Source organism: Felis catus, chromosome B4 (assembly GCF_018350175.1).
Source record: "Felis catus isolate Fca126 chromosome B4, F.catus_Fca126_mat1.0, whole genome shotgun sequence".
Classification (NCBI taxonomy): Eukaryota; Metazoa; Chordata; class Mammalia; order Carnivora; family Felidae; genus Felis; species Felis catus.
Window position 1 is genome coordinate 54695790 of NC_058374.1, and position 24820 is coordinate 54720609.

At 40.7% G+C, this 24820-nt stretch overlaps 1 protein-coding gene across 2 annotated transcripts; it reads right to left on the reverse strand.

Annotated features, from left to right (window-relative positions):
• Positions 1-286: 286 nt before the first annotated feature.
• Positions 287-22828, reverse strand: LOC101091379 (cationic amino acid transporter 3-like). 2 transcript variants are annotated; one of them, XM_045061523.1, is made up of 2 exons: positions 16472-22828; positions 287-2932 (listed from the first exon to the last, which is right to left on the reverse strand). In XM_045061523.1, exon 2 carries the CDS (start codon positions 2747-2749, stop codon positions 986-988), a length of 1764 nt encoding a protein of 587 aa, XP_044917458.1. In that variant the 5' UTR covers positions 2750-2932; positions 16472-22828; the 3' UTR covers positions 287-985. The 2 variants fall into 2 exon arrangements, with proteins under 2 accessions (XP_044917458.1, XP_044917457.1); XM_045061522.1 differs by having other exon boundaries at positions 16455-22828.
• Between the last annotated feature and the right edge of the window lie 1992 nt (positions 22829-24820).

Consider the following 24820-nt stretch of genomic DNA (forward strand, 5'->3'; position numbering starts at 1 on the left):
TACAAAAATATATCTCAAAAGGGATTAATATCTAAAATACATAACGAACTTACACAACTGTGCACAAGGAAAACAAATAATCCAATTTAAAAATGGGCAGAGGACCTAAATACATATTTTCCCAACGTCTATTGGTAGACATACAGATGGTCAGTAGACACATGAAAAGATGCTCACCATTGCTAAACATCAGGAAAATGGATGTTAAAACCATAATGAGATATCACTTTATACCTGTAAGAATAGGCAAAATCAAAAAGATAAGAAATAACAAGTGTTAGCAAAGATGTGGAGAAAAAGGAAACTTCATACACTGTTGGTGGAATGTAAATAGGTGTAGCCACTGTGGAAAACAGTATGCTTGTTCTGCAACTAATTCAAAATAGAACTGCCATATGATCCAGTGTTTTCCTTGCTACATATTTACCTTAAGATAACAAAAACACTTTCTCTAGTTTCTTTTAGTAATAATTGCTTTTTAATGTGTGTTTACTTTCCAGAGAGAAGGGAGTGAGGGGCAAAGAGGGGGGAGATAGAGAATCCTAAGCAGGCCCCTCACTGTCATCACAGAGACTGACATAGGGCTCAATCCCACAAATTGTGAGATTATGATCTGAGCCAAAATCAAAAGTCAGAAGCTTAACTGACTGAGCCACCCAAGGGTCCCAATTAAAATTGTTTTAAGTGCAGCAAGCAGCTATAGACACAACTGAAAAATAGATTTAAAAAGTAGACAAGTTAAAAAAGCAAACAAAAACAAAAACAAAAACAAAAACAAAATCCTTCACTCCACAACAAATGCAAAGCTCTATTAACTTTCCCCCACCAATATGCTATGGGAGGCCTAGCTTTCCATGTATTCAAGACTACTCTCCATTGTTGTGCAGGGGGACCAGACTGCATTCAGGTGTGATGATGTCAAGCCAACTGTGTACACACACTGCTGAGTTCAAGGTCTACAGTTTTGGCCCTAACTTAAGTAAAGTTAAGCGACCCGGCTGTGTTGGATTCCATAGCTGAAGTAGATAGCAAACCCAATCAGCATCCAGACAGCAAATCGGGCCCAGGTGGCAGCCGTCATCTGCATCATAAGGTAAATATTCATGAAGATGCTCAGTAGTGGGAGGAGAGGCAGAGCAGGGACCTTAAAGTAAAGGGGACTGGAGCTCTGAGGCTGTCTCCAGATGACCCCAGTGAGTCCAGTGATGAGCACCAGGAGCACCACAACCACTGAAATCCACAGTGGGTCTCCAGAAAGCAGAACTGGCCACCGGGCCAGCACCAGGCAAAGAAGAGTGAGCAGCAGAGCAAGCAGTGAGGAGCAAACACGGACAATCCGGCCAGAGAGTGGAGTAGGTGTGGAGCTGCATGGAAAAAATAGTCCCTGTAGAGTCAGCTGCTCTGCTGAAGGTCTATTGTCCTCCTGCACCTCTGTTTTATTTCCCTCATTCTGCATCTCAGGCTGATATCGGAGGATGAGAACACTAACTGCCACCAGGGAGTAAGTCAGCAGGGTCACAATTGACCTGAGGTCCACAAGATCAGTGAGTCCAAAAAAGAATGTCATGATTGCTGCAATAATGCCAAAGATCACAGTGGCCACAATGCGGGTGTATGTGCCAGTATGGATCCTGGCAAAGACAGGGAACAGGAGGCCATCCTTCACCATCACATGTATTACCTGATGTATGGGGAACATAAAGCCCAAGAGGCTGGCAGAAAGACTACAGAGGAATCCAAAAGCTATAACATAGTAGGCAGGGGCCCAGCCAATAAGAAGAAATGCCTCAGGCAAGGTGCTCCCAGGTTGAATCTTGTAGTAAGGCACCATAAGCGTAAGTGCCGCAGAGACTCCAAAATACATCAAAGAGCTGATGAATAGTGAAATCACAATCCCCATGGGAATGGAACGCTGGTGATTCTGGACTTCTTCAACTCTGGTAACAATATTGTCAAAACCAATAAATGCATAGAAACAGGTAGCTGCTCCACGGAGAATCCCCTCAAAGCCGAAAGGCACAAATCTTCCAGACCCCAGAGTCCCCAAGCTTGAGGTGTCATTGAATCCAGCCTTTACATAGTCTGCTTCTGTGAGCTTCCAGTTGTGCAGGTCCCCCTTAATGAAGCCAGAGGTGATGAAAAAAACAAGAACCAAAATTTTCAGCAGTGTGAACACTTTGGTAACAAGGAAAATCTCACTATTCCTCAAAGTCAGCAATCCAATGAATAACAACACAAGGCCCACAACAAAAAAGTCAAGATATTCTACAAAAACATGGGGAACATGGGGTGAGATGCTCTCACGCAGGGTCTGAGAGATCTCATTCCCAGGGAGGTTGTCAAAAACTAAGGTCCAGGCACAGGACACGATGGCTGTACCAGCAACAAAAAACAGAATGAGGTTCCAGCCAGTGATGAAAGCCCAGAGTTCACCTACAGTGACATAACTGTAGAGATATGCAGAGCCAGAATAGGGAACCCGGGCACCAAACTCTGCAAAACACAGCCCGGCCAACACAGAAGATAGACCGGCCATCAAAAAGCAGATCATAGTGGATGGTCCTGCTTGATTGCTGGCCACCTCACAAGCCAGGACATACACACCTACACCCACTGTGTGACCCAAACCCAGGACCACTAAATCCAGAGTGCTCAGGCTTCTGGTAGGGGCAGCTTCAGCCATGTCTTGCTGCAGGATACGTCTGCGTATCAGCTTTTGACCAAATCTGTGAAATGCCTGACATAGCATTGTGGCTGGAATTGAAGAGGATTCTAGGGTCAGCACTGTAGCAAGCCCAGAAATCCAAGAGTCTCAGATTAGATTCCGTGAGGCTAGTTAAGCCTAGTTGGGTTGGGATGCTGACTTCTGTTGCTCAGGCTTCAAATCTGCTGCTTCATACTTCATTAGGTATGTGTTATCCCTCCATAATGCCTAGTAAACAATAAGTATTTAATGAACAATAATGCTAAAACAATAAACCAAAGTTCAGAAGTTTCATTTCACTTGTTGCAGCCCAAATGTCACAGAAACTGATACCAAAGGACATCATAGAAAAATCAACTTTGCTTTCCCCCCCAAAAAAGTGCAAAATACCTCCCAACATGCACTACATGATATAATCCAATTGGTTTCCACTAGTATGTAGTTCCATGTACTAATTAAACTGTAAGACACAAAGCAAGGTATGAATTTGTTGTGCAATAATTTACACATGAGACATTGGTGTAGTGCTTAAGCATGAGTTAAGACACATTAATTCACAGACTAGAGGGCTTTGTTACAATTACAGAATCATTTCTTTAAAATGTTTATTTATTGGATGGCCTGGATGGCTCAGTCAGTTAAGTGTCTGACTCTTGAATTTGTCTCAGGTCATGATCTCATGGTTGTGAGATCAGACCCTGCAAAACTAGAAAAGCCATTTTATGAATACTGACATTCAAGAAACCTCACCCAAAGCAACCAGACAAAAATTAACTACAACTTTCATGCCCACAGTTATGAGAGTGCAGTGGGCAGCAAGAAAAGAAATAAGTCTCCTAGCTCAGTAGCTCACAACCAAGACAATTCCTTCTGTCTTCTCCCTCTCTGGATTCCAGGAGAGAAGGTGAGCTCACTTCTGCTCACCTTGTGCTATGTAAACACCCTGCACCAGCCATCTGCGATGTCAGCTACCAGCTGCTGGGAGACCCTGCCCTGCTCTGTGAGCTTGTATTAAAACACTCACTTGTAAATCCCTATTAATTTTGCACAAAGAATTTTTGTTTGCTTGTTTGTTTTTGTTTTTGTTTTTCAAGTTGTCTCCATGTCCAGTGTCTGTGTGAGGCCCAACATAGACTTGCAAAACGTTGAGATTAAGATCTGAGCCAAGATTAAGAGACAGACTCTCAACCAACTGAGCCATCCAGGTGCCCCTACAGGAGTTATTTTTAACTGGCTCAAACTATTTTCTGAATATGTCAACAAGCCCTGCATGTGGTTCCTCCTTCCTCCTCCTCCCTGGCTGCTATTCAAATAGGCCCCTCTTCAAGGGGAGCAAGGTTTTGGGTGAACAATTCACAGCAATGCCCCAGAAATGCGTAGTGGAGAACATAGAAAACAAAGTTTGCAGCTCCACTCTCCTCTCAACTCAGGCTTTGGTTTTGAGAGAATTTTAGAAAAGGTTGACAGATGTTTTTAAAGAAGGAAGGAACAAGTCATGTTTGAAAAGTGTTCCTTTTAGATGCTTAAAAGGAACCTTGGGTTATGAGTCAGACCTTCTGTCTACAAATCCATCTAGACTCTTTATTTTCCACCCACCAGTTCCCATGTTGTGATTTACCAACAAGCATATGAGATAGATACGATAGATAAGGAGTAAATTCTTCACTCATGGAACCTTTCTACACTATAAATGTGACTGGTGTGTCCCCCACCCACCCCCAGGCTTTAAACCCTTCAGTGGTTCCCACTGTCCTTCCTTCATAATCCTTCCTTCATCATCTGATCTGTGCTGATTCTTCCAGGCTCATCCCCTGCCCAGTTCCTGCTCCAGCTGTGAAATTCTATACTCACCCTATCCCCCTGCCTCTAATGGTTTCTAGGCCCCTTCACATAGCTAACCCCCACTTTTCTTTCAGTTCTTGGCTCAAAAGTTGCTGTCTCAGAAAGCCTCCCCTGACACTTATGCCGCCCTTTTTATGTGCTCTCATAGCACCAGGATTATCCCACGTGCCATTTATCTTAATGTAGCAAAATTCCAGTCAACTGCCTGTCTCCTCCATCAGACTGTGACTTAGGTGCTTAATAAGTATTTGTTGAACAAATGTACAGAGAAGAGAAACCCAAAAGAGCACATAATGCAGAATTCCTGTCTACTTGACTTTGAAATACATACTTTGTAGTCAAGCAACCTTTATAAACCTGGCTCAGGTAAACATATAAATGGTACTTTATTCCTTGAAGATGACAATCAAAACAAAAGCTGTGGAGAGAAAACCACCGGTGATGAGCCACACATTGATGATAATGAATGCTTGGCTTTGAGGACACTGTTTTAAAAATAAAAGGCAGCTGGGGGTTACAGGCAACCAACCACCCATGCCCAGTTAGAGATTACCTACTTTTTTGAAGGCATCACACTCAGGCCCTATAATATAGATGGGATGTCCTAATACAGAGGTTCTCAGTTTGGGGGACACAGGGAGGCATAATGAAGACATCCGGGGACATTTTCAAACTTCAGATCCTCTCTAGACACTCTTGCCCAACTAATACTGTACTTCCCATGACTGGTCTAAACCACCCCAGCTGACAAGACATTGTCCTAAATTTCAACAAGAGATTTTAAAAGCTTTCTTCACAAGAAGGTGGCACAGTTTAGTAGTTCGGGGTAAAGCTCTGCAGGAGTAAAGCTCTGCTCAGGTTCAACTTGCAACTCAACCTCACACCTGATAACTCTGGGCAAATTAGTTCACCTATCAGGGACTTAGTTTCTACAACAGTCAAATGGGAGTAAAAGTAATTACTTCATAGGGTACTTGTGAGGAGTAAGAGAAATGATGCCTATAAAGTACTTAGCTCAGTGCCTAGCATACAATATGTACATAATATAATATAATATAATATAATATAATATAATATAATATAACATAATATAATATAATATATCTATCTAATATTTAATGTTGGATTCTTATCTAAAGTCCCCAAACATTGAAAAACAATTAGCCTTTCTAAATAACTGGCATCAACATCATCCATTGAAACTCAAGCCTGTTTGATAGCCATCATGAACCAAGGAAAACTTTTTTTTTCCGTTTAATTTTCCTTGAAATGCTAAGGACTCTAATTAGACACTCTCATACATGCTGGTGCTAAACCGTATGGTGTCCTAGGCTAAGTTAGACCAGATATAAAAATATGTGAGGCTCAAATATAATAATAATAATAATAATAATAATAATAATAATAATAATAAAATCTTTCCCTGTGGTTGCCTCATCTTATTTCCAGAAGAGGCAGTGGTCAGCACTGTATTGATAAGAACAATGAATATCATGTCAGAAATTTTGGATTTGAGTGCTGGCTCTTCTACTTCACTATACAAACTAGCATAATTTGCTTAAGCTTCAGTTTCCTCATCCACAAGAAAAATTAACTTCACTTCCTTTGCTGGATCAACATGAAAATTGGATGAGAAAATATAAATCATGATGCACTCCTTAGGGCAGTGTAACTGGGGCCACTATCCTGAAGCATAGCCTTGGTGGAATTAAGATGCACACACCCTCCTACCCCACAATCCTTCTCCGAGGTAAACACTCCAAGGAAACTCTCCTGAATCCATAAGGAGGCCCATACGAGCATGTTCATCACAGTACTACGGTGGTAGCAAGAAGTTGGAGCTATGCCAGTATCTGTTACTAGTGGAATATATAAGTAAAATGTGCCGTATGCACACAATGAAATACTACACAACAGTCAGGAATAATAAAGTAGATTTACAAGCAGCAACATGGGTAAATCTCAGAAACAATGTTAGGTAATGTAATTGAAGCATATGAGGTGTATAGCACAATGTCATTTATCTACATTTAAAAACAGGCAAAAAATACCATATATTTGTCAAGGATATCTGTTAAAAATGTTACAACATTCCTCTAATCACAGTCTCCCACAGGTTTTCATTTCCATTCAGATTAGAAGCCAAAGTCTGCATTTACAATGGACTACAAAGTCCAAGAGTATTTGTCACTGATGTTGGTAACTCTCAGCCTCTGCTTCTCTCTCTTTTCAGTTATTTTTTTCTAACCTCTGGCCTCTAACCATTCTGGCCTCCTAACATACCAGGTAAGACCTTACATCAGGGCTTTTGTATTGGCTGTCCCCTATAACTGTACCACTTGGGACCCAGATATCCACATGGATGCTTCCTTACTGCATTTGATGACATAGCATACGTATAGCTCAGCTTTCATCAATTACTCCATAAAAAATTCAATCCCCCCAACTACCCACAACATATCTTATTCCTCTGTCCTTCCCCCACTCCCAGCACTTATCACCATTTAAGGTAGTATATGTTTTAGTTATTTGGCCATGATGTTTCACTCTAAAAGAATATAAGCCCCATGAAACACATTTTTTTTTTTTGCTTCTGGCTATATTCCATGCATCTACAACTGTACCTGACACATAGTCAATATTGTGTATTTGTTGAGTGGATGAATGTATCTAAATGCACATGTAGAGCATGGACCAGAATAGTATTTATTAAATACACTAAACCAAGTACCTCCACTAAAGGTGGGAAATGATAATAGAGATCCAGATGAAAGGGGAGATAGCATGCATTGATACAGGGCCTTACAGAAAGCAATGGTGCAAACAGCCATGACTGAGGAAGGGTGGACTCCACTCTGTGCACTTCAGGTTCAACAAAGGAATTGCATGAGGTGATGTTGTGAAAGGAACTGGTTCAGAACATGATAAATGGCAGGCACTCAACAGATTTACACTGAAGGAGGATCAAAATCTGTAATTATCAGGTATAGAGAATACAGAGAAGGAATGCCTGCTAGAAAGAGGCTGGAAAACAAGGGAAGATGGGGCACCCCTCCCACCAGTTCCCTCTGAACCCATTTCCCTTTTCCCAAATCCTCTTTCTCCTTCATCTCCTTCCTCTGTCTCTGGAGGCTCATTACTGAGCACTAAGGATGTTTGTACCATGTTTGTCTCTCTGGGGAACCATCCACAGTCACCTACCTCCCAAGAAAGACACAACAGTGGTTCTTAACATTTGTTGAATCACAGAGCCCTCTGATGTTGGCCACCTTGAAATAATGTCCTACACTCTCCTGAAGTCCATCAGTGGACCATGAGCCAGAATCCCAGAGGAGGACCACCTGAATGGTAGGGTGGGAGAGGAGTAAGGCTTTTGATAATTTCTGTTCCCCTCAACTTTGTTATGCAGGGTGGTCCTTGTGCTTTTTCACTTTTACTGAAGATGAGGGACAGTGGGCTACAGACAAAATATGAAGATACCAGAGAATCAACCCAAAAAACATCTGGGAATTAAATAATCATATTTTATGACTCCAACAGAAACAGGCAGAACAAACGGATGAACAAGCAAACTTACAGAAGAGAAGGCAAATCCATGACTGGGAATCCTGAAAGAGCCTACCACAAATTGAGTTTATAACAACACAGAGAAACATCATCCTCAAATGCCATGTCCAAAAATGCCCTTTCTCTGTGAAATAATCTGCAATTATTCCAATAGTTTATATTCAGTCCAGACCCTCTGACCCAGCTGTCAGAGCCCCACCCTAATTCTCCCCCTTCCTTCAGACCCCTTTCCTAACTCAGCTTCTCGCATCCTGACTTACCCTTCCTGGGATGAGCCTCTGGCCTGAGTAAGTACCTGCCCTGCCAAGGATACCCTCCTCACTCCTTTCTGTCCAGTCTTGACCTTCTGGCTCTTCCCAACTCTATTTTACAACCTTTCCACCCACAGTTGAGATGCCTTTCCTAAGCCATCCTGACTGGTCCCCATCTCCAAACCCTTCCTATCTGCCTGCCAGAACTTAGTGCCCATCCTGACACTTAGCTGAAACTAATTTTCCCTTTCTGTTAGCTGGTATCCTGGGTTTGTCATTTAAATTCCTTTAATGTCTAAAAGCTTCCAGAAGGGACAGGATCCATACATTTCCTCCTTCTGAATTCCACACTCCCACCTCCAATTCTCACTACTCAGACAAGGATCTGCTCATATTTGTACCAAGCAACCAAAAGAGACATTTAAGACATAGAAAATGAATATATAGTTATGTTGATTGACTACTACATCTTAAGACTCCAAGAAGTAGGATTTTTTTTTTGGAAAGAGAAAAGATATCCTCATTATTTTTCCCTGAATTCCCTTTATAAAGAAGCTTGACATTACACTTGATTGGAGCTGAATCCCACCGTGAATGATCCAGTCCCAAATCAGGAACTTTAGATCAGAGGAGTGGGTGGGAAGATAGAACTCTCTTGGTTTTGATTTATAACCAAAATTGTCAGCAGTAAAAATGCCTGGAGCACCAAAAATGGCTCATGTTACCACAGTTTTAAAAATTCCATATCCTTACTGCCATTTTGTGGGATGAAAACAAACTAATAAACCAGGGCCCTAGACTTCAAATCTAGAGTCATTGGGAAACACGTATAGATTCAGGAAGCAGAGAAAAATGGTATCTGGAAAATAGGAGTACCAGGTATATGTGCAAGATTTAGGGAAACATTGAGGGGGACCAAAGAGACCCAGTTTTTGTTGAGCTGCAACTAATGCACATATGCTATTTTATTTAATCCTCATAACAACCCAATGAAATAATAATTATTATTCCACCTTACAGACTGAGAGGTTGGACAACAGTCCCAGGCTCATATAGCCAGTATGTAGAAAAGCTTGAATTTGAATTTGGTTCTTTGTTACTTCAAAGACCATAATTTTTCTCTTGCAGCACCCTACCTCCATAAAGAGTCAAGACTGACATGGTTAGTAAAGGAGTATTTGATCCAGTTCTTATCTTTGTGCCCAGGTCACCCTATGCTGATGTATCCACTTTCTTCCCAAGTAGATACTGATGGGCCAGAGTTAGAAGCACTGGGATCCTTAAACCTGAAAGCTCCATCTAAACCATGTCCTGCTAAAATCAAACCTAATCTAGGGTAAAAATGTCTTCAGGCCATCATTATAGATGCCAAGAAAGATTCTGAAGCAGCCCTATACCTAATTCAGTAGTTTCCTAGAGATGATTTTACAGCTAGTTGTAATTCCTGCCCATAACATTAGCCCATTCCCTTTTGCTTGGCTTTTAGCGGAAATATAGGTAATATATCTCTAGAGGCCAAATATAAGTCACTTTCCTGAGATTTCTTCAATCATCCTATTCTTTGATCATTCTATTCCAAATATTTTCTAGTTACAGCTTCATTCTTAATAAGAAATAAACCACCTTCAGTGCACTTAGGGAGTGCTAGAGAAGAAAATGAAACCTTGGTTCTCATTGTGCAAGGGAAGATGGGGGTGGCGAGTGGACATTTTCTAAAATGGGAGCCCAATGGCAGAAAGATGGTTGCAATTTCCCTGACAACCTAACACCACCAGTCTTGGCCTTCCCAAATCTCAGCTATCATTGATGGCCAGCATACACCAGCATACACCATTGGGAAACATCTGTAAAACAGGACTGTCCCAAATGGGATAAAGGAGGGTAGGAAGACAGATGGTTCCAGTTTAAAGGAGATGGTTTAACAAAACATCTTTTTATTCTTTCTAATTCACTTGGCCATTTGCTCCACGATTTGGCTGCCAAAGGGGAGCAAAATGTAAATATTTGTCAGATAATGGCAATCTCCTCTTCATCCTTAAACCAGAAGAACCAATACTAGAAAAATGTCAGTTTTCCAGTAACTCTAAAATGTGATTAACTCAATTCCAGACCTGAAACGTCAGGGTGGTGCTGGAAAAAAATGACTTCAGCGATATCAGATTGATTATTATGTCTTGGTTATTGTTGACAACCAGAGACCTGACCTAGTATAATATGAAAATGGGCATTAGTGTTCCCTAATGTAACCCATGTCTGTGACCAGCTCTGAGCTCACAGCACCTAGAGCAATGTCGAACATGAGCACAAAGGCATCAGGCATTGGTACAGACTCTTTGTATATTTTTGGATCTCCTCACTATTTTTTAAAGTTATTATGGGCATGAGATAAGGAATAATGGGTATTATGTACATGGTACTAGCATAGGAAGATCAACAAAGAAGATAAAGGTTTGTCTTTCTATTTTAGTTTCAGAAGGAGGAAAATCCAAATATGTCCAGAAACAGGGGAACGACAGAGCAGCCTCCAAGGATCCTAGGTTTAATCATGGATATTGAATAAAAATTAATAACGAATGTAAGATTTTTAACTGAAATCATTGGTTTCATATATTCGGGGATCACTAATCTAGCCCTCAATTCAATTAAGCTGACAGGAAATCACTTAGACACTTGGCACTTTGTCTACACTAGATCCCTACCTAGTAGATTCTTATGGCTTACAAATACTGCATATCCAGGGCCAGCGTCCTGCCATACTCCCTGGTCCACCCTCCTGGTCCATAAAATTAGTAACTCTAAACAATGAGATCCTCTCAGCTCTCACTCAGATTCACCCAGTAGCCATCAGAGTGTTGTCCTTAAAGTAGAACAAAACCCTAAATCACATTCTTTCTGATCACTACATGCACCAGATAACTGAAGTGTGAGTTCTCTCTACCCTCCTTCTGGAAAAAGACATTTTTCTCAAGTCTTAAACACACACACACACACACGCACACACACACACACTTCCAACCAAACTTGCATTTTTCTGCTCTCTACTAAATCCAAACTTATAATATTATAAGATTGTATTTCTAAATCTTTTTCACTGTTGTTTTACAATTTACTCCTACTAATAACTTTTTCTGTGTCTCCAGCTTGAACAGGACAAATAATTCCCTACAAATGCACATTTTGCTGGCATTAACATAGCCCTCACATAGACTTTCCCTCCTTACTTAGAACACATTCTTTCCAAATTTTTTTCAACATGACCCTCCTTCCCTGAGCTTCACTGGGCACACCTACAGAAAGATATCTAATCTCACCAGTATGCTCTCTCTGCCCTCTGCTCTCCCCTCACCGCTTGACCCCCTCATTAATGCCCAGTAGTATAACTCACTGACCTAGAATTTTGCACGAGAATATACAGTCAGGGTGGTGGTGAGGTCGTTCCCATGAGCAGAGCTTCTGCCTGATGATGCTTGAAGCTTCCCTTTCCTACCCCAACTGAAGTCTGAGGTGCAAGGAGTTAATGGGTGATAGCCAAGAAGTACCCCAGGATCTACAGCCCAGTTTGGTGATGTCAGAGATCTGACACAAGAACTAAGGTCCAAGTCTTTCACCACAACACAGTGAAAGTACAAAGGCAGTAACCTAAGTCAGCTGAGATAAAGTACAATGTCTGTCATATTTATGATTTACTCCACTCTTATCATCTTGATGTGTGACAACTGAACAGACAACACAGATTTTTATGATTTTCACTGCTTTACATTATTTAGAAAATAATTGCCCCAATGCTTTGTCATTAGGCAATGTGACACGATACAACTGTAAAAACTAAGGTTGGCCTTCAGAAGGGAGGAGTGGGACAATAGTCAAATGATTGAATGGTGTGTAGAATAAGATTGCACTTGTTTCAGAAGGATAGGGAAGTATCCGTAAAATGTCCTTGTAATCTCCCAGGGGAAAAAAAAATCTGCATTGGCTACCATTTTTTCTGTACTCTCTATAAATAACTACCCAGATTGGTATCAACTTCGGGTTGGATCTAAAGTGAGAAATTGGATTGTCCCTCAAGTAGAAACCACAAAAAGTTTCTAAGTGAGAAAGACTGGATTGAATCTATTCAACATCAGATTCAACTAAATATAAATGTTAACAAAGGAAAATTCCAAGTTAGAAACTTCAGGCACCACACTGATTCTTTGTGCAAAATAACTCAAGAAAAAGCAACATTTTTCTTCTCCTAAATTATCAACATTACCACCATTATCCCCAAATCATCACACACTCAGTTACACACACTGTAAGACAATGGTAGCAAATAGAGAATTCTCCTCTCTGGGAATTTACAGTTAAGAGAATTTCATAAACACTTCTCCACTTGCCAAGATAAGTAAAAGATAAATAAATTATTAACCAGGAAGGGTATTCCTACTCAGAAATGAGGAGTCACAGCAAAAGCATGTCAAGATTCCAGATAGCTTTGTAGTTGATGAAGATAACAATAGTAATAGCCTCATTTTCTGGTGTTGGCAAAACTAGTGAGTATCTTCTGTACACTCTGGGTCAGCCTGGGAAGGCCACATGGAACAGGGGGGAATTACCCCATCTTGGCATTATGTATAACTGTTTCCTAGGAAAACATCATTTCAAGCTACATCTTCTGCTTGGGCCATAATCCAATAAATAGAGTCTCTTTTAGGCCGTCCTTTCATGCCTCCCACCAAAGACACAAAATAAACCCCATGACTATATGAACAAGTAAATCCAGTTTGCCCAACTAGACAGATCCAGTTAAATAATTGCAAAAGATATTAATACAGATCTAGATACTAGGATGTGATAATAATGATGATAATATGAATGATAATAATTCCCAGTCTTTGTGCAGAAAAGGAAAAGAGAGAGAAACCATTGCAGTAGTAATAAAATTGTATCTTCTCGCCTAGGAAGAGAGAAGTATATGACAGATAGCTTCCTTGAAAGGTTGAAAAGAAAGCTGATGTAACCAAATTCAGCTCATACTAAAGAAAATAAATATCCAAACTTATTCCCAGGAGTCTTCTGAGAACAACCTTACCAAATGGATCACTTACCAGGCATCCTCCCACCTGTGATCTTACTTTGTACTATATTCTGTTTTCAAGTTACTGGGAAGAAGCCTTTGTCTCCCTTTCTAAAATAAAAACTACTTAGGTTAGAATTGGTTTCATCTTTTCTCAGTGAGGCTGGAAACCCTAATTCTTCAAGTAAATATTACTAGGTGCAACCAAGTCTTAAACTTGAAAGCATGGCAGCCTCCAAACATTCTGCTCGTTACACCAAGAGGAAACACATCCACCTCCTCCAACTCACCTACCTACTTACTCTACAACCCCAGCTTGCACCTCTCAAATCCCATTCCAGTCTGGCAGAGGCTGAATTCCAAGTCACTGAAAACCCATCCTGATGCAAACTAACATGCTTCACACCAGTTGTATGTAAACCATATCCATCCAGCCAAATATAGACCAAAATTTATGTAGATGTAGACCAAAACATGTTTGCTTCCTTCTTACAATACCAAGAAGTCCCTGTTACATACACATACTTTACTACTATCATTGCACCATTATTTAGGTAAACAAGCAGATAGCCAGAGCTTCTCTAGAGGCTGTATAGACTCCATATTATGTAGTATCATTCTGGGATGGTTGTGAACAAAGTACTTTTTTTAGTCCCTTTTGGATAACTCTGGAGAAGACACAGTTAAATGCAACATTCCTCATTCACGATTTGACACATTGACAGGTTTAGTTTCAGTCATAATCCAGTTTTGGAAATTCCTAATATTTCAATCACACTAAAACAAGATGATCAACTTGACAAATCAGAAAAATCTGAACTTCTGCTTCTAGAGTTATTCAGAAACTAGATGGGCTACCAGGAAGAATCAGAATTAGATTTTTCAAATGATAAACAGAAAGTCAGGAAATGTGTGCCATTAAGGGATTAGAAAGTGATATGATACATCGATGTCAACAGTGAAAATCAATTACTTCTCTATATTCCCCTATGATTCTCTACTGCCTTTTCTCAACCCTGAATCCTGTCAAACAGAATACCTAATAAAAGTCCTCAGGACAAAGCACTAGAAGGAAGTCCAAGTGTCTCACTACATTATTTTCCAAACTACAACTGTAACATTGTATAGTTTTTGTCTACAGTAAACATTGATTTTCTCATATTTTTTTCCAAGAAGTTTTGATAAAAGCTATGCTTCTTTCCCCCCCAAATCCTTCCTTGCCTTGTAAAAAGAGAATCTAGAAGTCCATCCATTGGTCCCATGTATCACCAATACCCTGTCTCCACTTTTAGTCTAGCAGTTGTGCGAGGTCAGAGCCTACGGCTCCATCTTCCATGGACCTTCTCCCAACACACACCCATAGTACTACACTGCACACAAGGTAGATTAGGAAAGGTCAACTATGTCGCTGGTTATCATCTTTCATATCTTTAAATGTGTTCTTCTGTTTCCTGTGTAAGTACCAGGCTGTATTTTCCTCTGTTCACTCTCACCAGACTGTGCTCTTTTTCCTCTATAGACTCTAGGTAGATGCTCTATACTACCACCTGTTCCCTTTGAAAGTTAACTGTTTCATTTTGTTTTGTTGCAGGAAAGACACCAGATCATCTAAGTCATTTGAAAGCTGTATCATGCTTCAAAGTCCTGATTTCTTATCCAAATATAGATCCATATGACTTCTCCACCAAGACCCATCTGCCCCACTCAGATGGCAACATAATCTACCACAAAGAGCTTCAACCACCACTTTTTAAGGGACAATCATTATTCTTCTTCCCTCATTATTTCTAATCTCTACTCTGCTTTGCAATTTCTATGATACTGAAAGAAAAAAGGGATGCCGATAAATCAAAAGAATACAATCCCAGCTCATATTTATGAATTCAGGATATACTTAGTGAAAGAAATTGTCCTTTCCACATAATTTTGCTTAAATTAATGTTACAATGAATCTATCTTCAAGAAGCATGTAACATTTGTCAATTGAAAATGTAGAGAAGTTACCCAAGAACTGCTAGAGGGCAAGATAAAGACAATTTAGGAATAAACATTTGCCATATATAATCAATAAAACAGGTGTCATGCATGGATAAGTGTTGTCTGGGCTTCTAGTATTGGGGTACAGCCCACAGTATACATGGCGGTGGAGAAAGGAAGAGGGCTGAGAACAGTTTAATACTCCAAGGACCTTTAAATTTAAAGAGTTACAAATATATTTTGTGATAACAGCAAACTGCCTCTTGCAGACCCAGTGTTTCTAAAGACCACTAGGTAGCCACACTCCGAAGAATTTGGTAATCTTTTTCTACAGCTTGAACTAGACTCTAATCAATCCCCACCACAACTTTTTAAAATTTGATAAGAAAAGCAAGGAGATACCTTCAGCAGCTGTAAAAATAGATATCTAGCTCCTTGAGCATGGAGAAAGAAGACCCTCAAATTCTTTCTGATGGTGGGGGCGCCACCGTATCAATCTGGACCTGCTATTCTGCAGATTCCACACCAATGTCCTCCCTAAGAAGATGTGACACACTTTCAGAATCTCCAGTGAGAAAGTGTGGCAAAACATGAAAGAGGAAAGAAGAGCCAGGTGGAAGAATCTTCATTAATTCAAAGAACATGTCTAAGCACACTATGTGCTGAGCCCTGTGGGAAAGACAAAGATGAATAAACAAATTCTGTATTGAGCCAATAAGGAAAGGCCAGGAAGGAGGGCAGGGAAAAGAGGTGGGAAGGATGCTGGAGAAGTGCCAAGGAATAACCTCCCCTGCTTCATATTTTCCTCAACAGAGCTGATAATTTCTCTGGTGTGGAGGACCAAATTACTGTGACCCCTGCAAACCTACCTCCCTTCCCAACTTGCAGGGCCTCTGGTCTGCAACCCCAATCCACAATCTATTTATGGTGCCAATGAAATACCTCCTGTTCAAATCCTACAGGGCTTGGACATCCAGGTGCACTTCGTGCCCAGCCTTCTTCCTCTCTGGCTCTGTCTCAGTTTTATTTCCAACCTCAAAAAGGAGAAATCACTTACCTATGGTCTTTTCCTACCTCAGAGGAGAGAGACCTGAGTAGAAAGTGCAAGTCAAACCCAGGGACAGGTAAGGAGGTTGGCCAAGCAGTCAGGAGTTGGAGTGGAGCTTAGAGAGTGTCAGACAGTTGGGGCCCTCAGGAGGTGGGGCCCTGGGGAGGCAGGACCCTAGGGAGGTGTGGCTTCTGGGGTTTCTATCTTGCTAAGGCCAGGGCAAGGAAAGGATGGGAGATGATGGAGGTGGCTTAGCTGGAATCCTGGAGGAAAGCTGGAGGTGGGCAATGGAAGACTAATGGGATCCTGTCTGGGTAAGTGGGTGGAGTGAGGACTTAAATGGGACTTTGTTCAGGACTTTGTGACAGCAAGATGTGAATTTAGAAGTAAGAAAGCTTCCTGGGGTCCGGGGTATGGAAGAGGTCCTGGTTGGCAGGAGGAGAGTGTAGGGAGCTACTTGGAGTCAGCCTGTGGTGATTTGGAGGCCAGTTCTATATCCAGCTAAAGAGAACACTCAGGAGTCCTTTAAACAAGGATAGAAGCACCCTCCCCAGCCATCTCTTCCAAAATCTCCTACTAGGTTCCTCTACCAACACCATTTATCCTACTGCCTCACCCATGTTTCCCATCACTGTATGAATAAAACTAAAAGAGAATTGGCTTAAGATTCACTAGAAGGTATTTCCTGAGACAATCTCTCAGTATTCATAGCACATTCTAACTGAATATGCATTGAGCATGGTGCTGGAGGAATAAAGAAAAAGATACTGTCCTTGCCTAGAGAGCTTCCTGCTCTAGGCATTCAAAACATAGAGCTTCCAAGACCCTGGAATAGTGACCAAAGGAAGGTACCTCCTCCTTCCCATAACATTAATCTTCAAATGGAAGCAAGACTTATCAGAGATGGAGAAGATGGAGCCTACTTAGAGTCTGGACTGAATACACAAATGATGGACCCAAGAAGCCATTAGTCTCAGGAAGAAGGGGCACTACTGCCTCTACTTGACAGTGTTGAAATCCCCCCATACCCGAAATTACATCCCAGATAGGTCCCCTATACCCTAAATTATCTCTGAGAGGTCAGCAGAATCCTTGACTCTGCAGATTCTGCATCCCACCTTTTGCAACCTCTATCTGTCCCTTCTCACTGCCTCTCCCTGTGGTCCCCACCACCTCCTTTTCCTTCTCTGTCTGCCTTTCCCTCCCTCTCTGTGTGCACTTCCCTGGCTATTTCCTCAGCCCTGGCCTCATGTTGATGGATCTGTCTTTGGCTCTGGGTGTATGGCTTTCAGACCCCCTGAGCCTGGGTCTAACTCTTGTCTCGGAGACAGTGTCTGTCTCTAATATCTCTGGCCTCTGGGTGTCACTTTGTATCTGTCTTTGATCTTTCACTCTGCTCTCTGGATATTCCTCTTTTTCCTCTCTTTTGTCTCTGGGTATGTCTCCCTGTCTGTTCCACTGCCCACTGTCTCTGTTGACTCTGTGTCTTGATCTATTGGACTCTATAGGGTGCTAAGACTGGCTCGCCTTATTGATCCCATCTGTCAGTCTTGGATTGAATTTACTGGACATTTCTGTTCCTGTATCCATTCTTCCTTCTTCTGCCTCCCCCTGCCACCCTGTGGTTACAAGTGTAGGCTGGCATGGAGGGTGGGAAGGGGACTTTGCCGGCAGCATTTTGAGTGGAAGATGGCTGGTTGGCAGGTTAGCCTGTAGCTTAGGCTCTGACTGAAGCACTCTCCTCACAGCACATTCTCTAGGACTCCAGATGGGTTGCCTCCCTTCCTGCCATGATGGCTGGTCATTTCTTGAGGTTTTGTCCTCCCCCCTCCCCCAGCCCATCAATTGGGAGCCACTGGAAATTCTGGAAGGGCACTATAGGTCCCCTTTTACTTGGTATCAATGTGTCTGGAGCATTCTGTAAGAAGAGAAGTGAGGAGAGGCAGGAGGCCCACTGGAGGTGCTTTGTTGGAGGGGAGTGGGGTGTGAATACAGAAAGCCTGTAATCTTTGCCTCTGCATCCTGGACAACAATTGCCCATGGGCTCCTTGAACCCCTCAGATAGGAACACATGGGCAACCAGTCTAGGGGAGAGATAGGAAAGGGACCAGAAATTATGTGTGTCCCTCTTTTACTCCCTCTCAGCACCTATAACCCTTCTTATACATAGGAAGCTCTCAAAGTCATTGGATTTTATTTCACCAGGTCTCTCAAAACTAAAGCAGTGGAACCCAGTCTCTTTCAATATTCCCTCCCCTCCCCACACTTGCTCACTCCCCCAGCAATTAGTATCTGCTGCCAGGACAGTTTCCCCTGCCAAACTTTCAAGCACCCCAGTGACCATGGGTCCCCAGCTAAAATCCCAGTCAATCCCCTCCTCTTGCCTCCTTTACTTGGTGCCCACCCTCCACCTCCCCTCCTCTTGCCCACTCAATGCAACTTGACCCCATGGGTGTCTCCCCAAAGTCAGGAAGTCACTAATGAGCATTGAGTAGTAGAAGGGGAGGGCCAAGGGCAGCCTGGTGGGTGGGAGGGATTCCAGAGCTAGTAGATAAGAAGTCCTGTCAGCATTTTTCAAATATGCCTTTTCCCTCCATCATCCCTGTCTCTAACCTCCTAGCTCATGCTAATCCATCTCACTGCTGAGGCTGATGGACTGAGTTTATCTGCAAATTTTCAGAAGCCTAGATGAATAATGCCTGTTCTACTCCAGATCTATTTTCTCCAGGAATGCCATTAGCCCTTGCTGTCTGTGTTTGAAAACTCCCAGGTAGTTTTCAAAGGGTATCTAAGGCTGTAGATGGAACCCAAGGAGAAAGAGAAATTGCTCTTTTGGGTCAATATCTTGATCTCAGCCCTTGTCTCCATTGCATATCCCCCAAAGCAGAACTTAAAATGTCAGGTAATGGCAAAGAGGGTGAAATCTCAAGAAGACTTCCAGCCTTAGGAAGTCATGAGTGGCTCCAGAAACCAGGTGAGATGGCGAGAAGATGAGGTAGAAGAAACAAACATCATTTCTCCTGAAATGTGCAATTTCCACCAGTGGGGAAGGACCGCTATGCTATGGGCTTGAGCAAAACCTTGTCAGCAGTGATGTGGGAAGAGCTCTGCATCCACAAGAAGCTGGCAGACAATGGCTCTCCCTGCAGAGCTGGCCCTGGGTCCTGGGGCTGCCCAGGCTGGGGGAGTCTTTGGCTCCAGCAAGAACCCATGAATTTCTGAATTCAGGAAACTCCTCTTAGAGTTCTTTCCACTGGCATCCCTTATTCCCTTTGGCTCCCGAAATGCCATCACCCACTCCAGCCCCCTTCCCTTTCCTAGTCCCCAACACTGGAGGTGCTGGCATAGAAGGGTCGTGTGGCTTTTTGGTGTCATACAAAATGTTTTTTAAATAGCTCTTCTTAAAAATGTGACCCATACAATAAATGACCTCACCTGAACCAGACTACAAATTGGTGGAATTTATGTCTTCCAAGTCTAAGGACAAGATGCAAATTTGCTCTCACTTTTAGCTTGATGTGTTTGAGTTGACATTTTCAATGCCAATCATTGTTGCTACCAAAGATGATTTAATTGAAGATCATTTTGACAGCTGGAATTCTAAAGTAAACCTGAAAATATTTTCAACATTAAAAAGGAGAAATTTTCTAAAATTTTCATATAAATCTATCTCAGGTTAATGTGAACTTAAAAAAAAATGGGTAAGATGATGCAGTATTTGCAGTATTTTTTGAAACAAAATATTTTTTTTCTTTTTAAAACAGATAAAATTCTTTGATACAACCTATTTCTAATGTCAGTATTTTATAACAACTAAATTATCCACATCTGTTTGATACCATAATTTAGTCTTCCTTTTCTTTTGCAAGAAAATGTGCTTTATTTTTTAATACCTTCATTTTATGGGAACTACAAGAAATTTTAATAAACAAAAAGTATAAATACAAACTGTTGTTCCTTTCTTTTCCCTTAGTATAATAACTAGCTGTGAGAAATATTTTATTTATTTATCAGAAAACAATCTGAATTTTTCTTATCTTCACTATAACTGATGTTAAAATGTTGCTAAACTAAAATGGAAATTAGTTAAACATCAAGATAATTAAACAATAATTCAATTAATGACCTTTCCCCATTTCCTCTGGGAGCTTGAGTTCCAGTCTGTTCTTCACTTTGCCTTCCCTAAAGGGAAACTAACTTTCATAATATACAGGAAGATCTTGACCCTGGAAAATGAATGAAAGGTCTTTAGGGGACTTCCAGGTAGTCTCATGATCCACCTAGTTGCTAATTCATTCAGGGCATTTACATTAAGCACTCATTACTAACTGGAGACTGGGGATACAAAGGGAAGCTAGTAATAATCCTTGAGATTAAGGAGTTTATGGGTTGGAGGTGGGGGACAGGTTGATATAAGTCTAAATCCAGGGAATGACAAGGTGTTACTGGAACATATAGAAAGGACACATAGGTCAGTCTTAAGGACATTCAATAAAGATTCTTAGGGGAGGTGATGGCTTGTTGAAACCAAAGGTCTGTGAGGATTTAGCTAGGGGAAATTAGTTGGAGGAAAAGCCTCACAGAAAAAGTTATGTGCAAATGTTAAGAAAGAACATACCATATCCTGGGGTCTGCCAGTGTAGTTCAATGTAGTTAGAGCACACTGTGAGTGAGATCATGTGAAAATAAGAAGCTACAGAAATAAACAATGGGCTGAAAGCACTAGTTCCTCCTCCCAGAAATGTTTTGTTTGGTTGTCTAAGCTAGAAATGGGAATTAGAATCACTATTGAATTGCCTACTATTTAGGCAAAATTGCCTACTATTTTCAAAGCACAATAATTATTAGGGTATCAGTAAATATCAATAATTACATGGTAGGTTTTCCCATTTATATAAAATGGCTATTTCCAGAATTTAAAGAATTAAAGAGGGGTTGTAATTACCAGTTTTAGAGTGAGCCATTTAGAGAAATTGTACCTTCTTAATATTATAATACAACCCCAAGGGAAAATATCATTTGAGACAGTAAATGCAATAGTAAATAGCAAAATAATGAAAAATAGTGAATGAGAATATAGTAAAAAACATTTCTTAAAAAATTAGCCATTTCTTAAAACAAATGAATATTACAAAATGGTATTAGCAGTTAAATTAAGATTGGGAATATTTAATTCAGCCTTCACACATGCTATTTACTGGAAACTTGGGAGGAATGTTCATTTATTTTGACAAAATGGCAAGCAACTTGCTATAATACTGGGAATTTTAGCTGAGGTCAAAATTGTAAATGGAAATAACTTCTCAGTGAATAATTCACTAGTATTGCTTTGCTTTAATATGTCATGAATAATGTGCTTCCAAAATATACAATCTTGGATTGCTAAGCAAAAGGTGGGGAAAGATAATATTGCCTAAAGCATAAGAGTTTAAAAACTGTCCCTATGCCAAATTTCTCTCAAGAATGAATAGTGAAAACTTTGAGGCAGTTCATTTATTCTGAGACTGCTCTGTCCTGTGAGAACTCTGGTCTGTGTTTAGACAATTTGCCAAGCTTCTCTTGGTAATCCATCTTCTTTACTTTGTTTTGATTCCTTTCTTTCTTTCTTTCTTTCTTTCTTTCTTTCTTTCTTCTTTCTTTTTTTCTTTCTTTCTTTCTGTCTTCTCTTTATCAAATCTACATGGAAAAACTACATTCAGGTGTAGTGACAGTAAAATAAAACCTTGGAATCAGAGACATGTTTATGCTTCTGAATCACAGCCCAAACCAGTATGCAAGGACACTAAGTGTAAGCTGCTGGGCACCTGTAGTTCACATTCTCAGGATCAGGCACAGGCTCAGGATGCAGTCTCTCAGCTTGACTTCTGCTGGCAGAGTACAAACTCTCCCAGCTGGGCCACCCCTAGTCAGTAAACCACTAGGAGAGTGAGAGCATGGAGGTAGTGCAAATTCCTTTCACAGTGGGAAGTTTGTGGTGTTGGGGGTGGCTTCGTGGGTATTACCTGTGCTGAGCAAATAGGCTGGAGCACAGAGTTCCACCTCTTTCCCAACCCCAAAGACAGTGGCTCTGTAGGTACCCTGTCACCTCTCTCCATGTCCTTCTTCCAGATCCATCTTTAGCTCTTACTAACCGCCCCTCACCCCCACGTACTTTTTTTTTTTAATTTAAATTTTAGTTAATATACAGTGCAATATGGGTTTCAGGAGTAGAATTTAGTGATTTATCACTTACATACAACACTCAGTGCTCACCCCAACAAATGCCCTCCTTAATACCATCACCCATCTACTAAACATCTCCTTCCATCAACTTACAGTTTGTTCTCTATCATTAAGAGTATCTTGTGGTTGGTTTACCTTTCTTCTTTCCCACCACCCCCTTCCCATATGTTCATCTGTTTTGTTTCTTAAGTTCCATATATGAGTGAAATCATATGGTATTTTTCTCTCTCTGCTTGACGTATTTCACTTAGCATAATGCATTCTAGCTCCATCCATATCATTCCAAATGACAAGATTTTATTCTTTTTGATGGCTGAGTTATATTCCATTTTATATGTATATATGTGTGTGTGTGTGTATATATATACACATATGTGTATATATATACACATATGTATATGTGTATATGTGTATATATGTGTGTGTATATATATATGTATATATGTATGTGTGTGTATATATGTGTGTATATATATATATATATATATATATATATATATGCATACCACATCTCTTTATCCATTCATCAGTTGATGAACATTTGGACTCTCTCCATAGTTTGGCCATTGTTGATGATGCTGCTATAAACATCAGGGTGCATGTAGGCCTTTGAATCTATATTTTTGTATCCTTTGGGTAAATAACTAATAGTGCAATTGCTTAAGGATAGGGTAGTTCTACTTTCAGTTTTTTGAGGAACCTCTATACTGTTCTCCAGAGTGGCTGCACCAGTTTGCATTCCCACCAGCAGTGCAAGAATGTTCCCCTTTCTCCACTCCTTGCTAACACTTACTGTTTCTTTTAGCCATTCTGACGTGTGAGGTGGTATCTCATGGTTCTTTTGATCTGCATTTCCCTGATAATGAGTGATGTTGAGCATCTTTTATCCATCTGAGTGTCTTCTTTGGAAAAGTATCTATTCATGTCTTCTGTCCATTTCTTAACTGGGTTGCTTGTTTTTTGGGTATTGAGTTTGATAAGTTGTTTATAGATTTTGGATACTAACTCTTTATCAGATATGTCATTTGCATATTTCTCTCATTCCATAGACTGCCTTTCAGTTTGTTGATTGTTCTTTTTTTTTAACCTTTATTTACTTTTGAGAGAGAGAGAGAGAGAGACAGAGAGAGAGGGAGACACAGAATTCAAAGCAGACTCTGAGCTGTCAGCATAGAGCCTGATGTGGGGCCCTAACTCTCGAACTGTGAGATCATGACCTGAGCCAAAGTTGGATGCTTAACCGACTGAGCCACCCAGACACCCCAGTTGATTGTTTCTTTTGCTGTGCAGAAGCTTTTTATCCTGATGAAGTTCCAATAGTTCATGTTTGCCTTTGTTTCCCTTGCCTTTGGCAACATTTCTAGTAAGAAGCTGTGGCCAAGATCAAAGAGGTTACTGCCTATATATTCTGGGATTTTGATGGTTTCCTATCTTATGTTTAGTTCTTTCCTCCATTTTGAATTTATTTTTGTGTATGGTGTAAGAAAGTGGTCCAGTTCCATTCTTCTGCATGTTGCTGTCCAGTTTTTCTAACACCATTTGTTGAAGACACTATCTTTTCCCACTAGATATTCTTTCCTGCTTTGTTGAAGATGAATTTCCCATATGGTTGTGGGCCCACTTCTGTGTTTTCTATTCTGTGCCATTGATCTATCTGTCTGTTTTTCTGCTAGTATCATACTGTCTTAATGATTATAGCTTTGTAAAATAACTTGAAATCCAGAATATGATGCTTCCATTTTTTTTTTCAGGATTGCTTTAGCTATTGGGGGTCTTTTGTGTTCCATACAAATTTTAGGATTGTTTGTTCTAGGTGCCCCCATACTTTTCTTGCTTTCAGATATTAGAGACTGTGTGGTGCCCCTTGGACCAAGTTCTTAGTACCTCACAAGTTTCACCTTAGGCATAGGGAGGAGGAGGGGAGAACAAGTTGTTAGGAGGAACCCCAAAACTGCCTGAACCAAACTCTGGTCCTAGTTATGGCAGAGCAGACAAGAGGACTTAAAACTAGTGATACTTGGTCAGAAAATTCACCCTCCTTTCTTAATTAGTGTATTGAATTCAGCTTCCAGATAGATGCTAGGTCCTTAGTTCATTTTAAATCATTGATAAGACCTTATGTTGTTTCCTATGTCTAGTAAGAGACATAGATA

Excerpts from the sequence above, each read along its gene's own strand:
- LOC101091379 (XM_045061523.1), bottom strand. The coding sequence starts at position 2,749 with ATGCTATGTCAGGCATTTCACAGATTTGGTCAAAAGCTGATACGCAGA.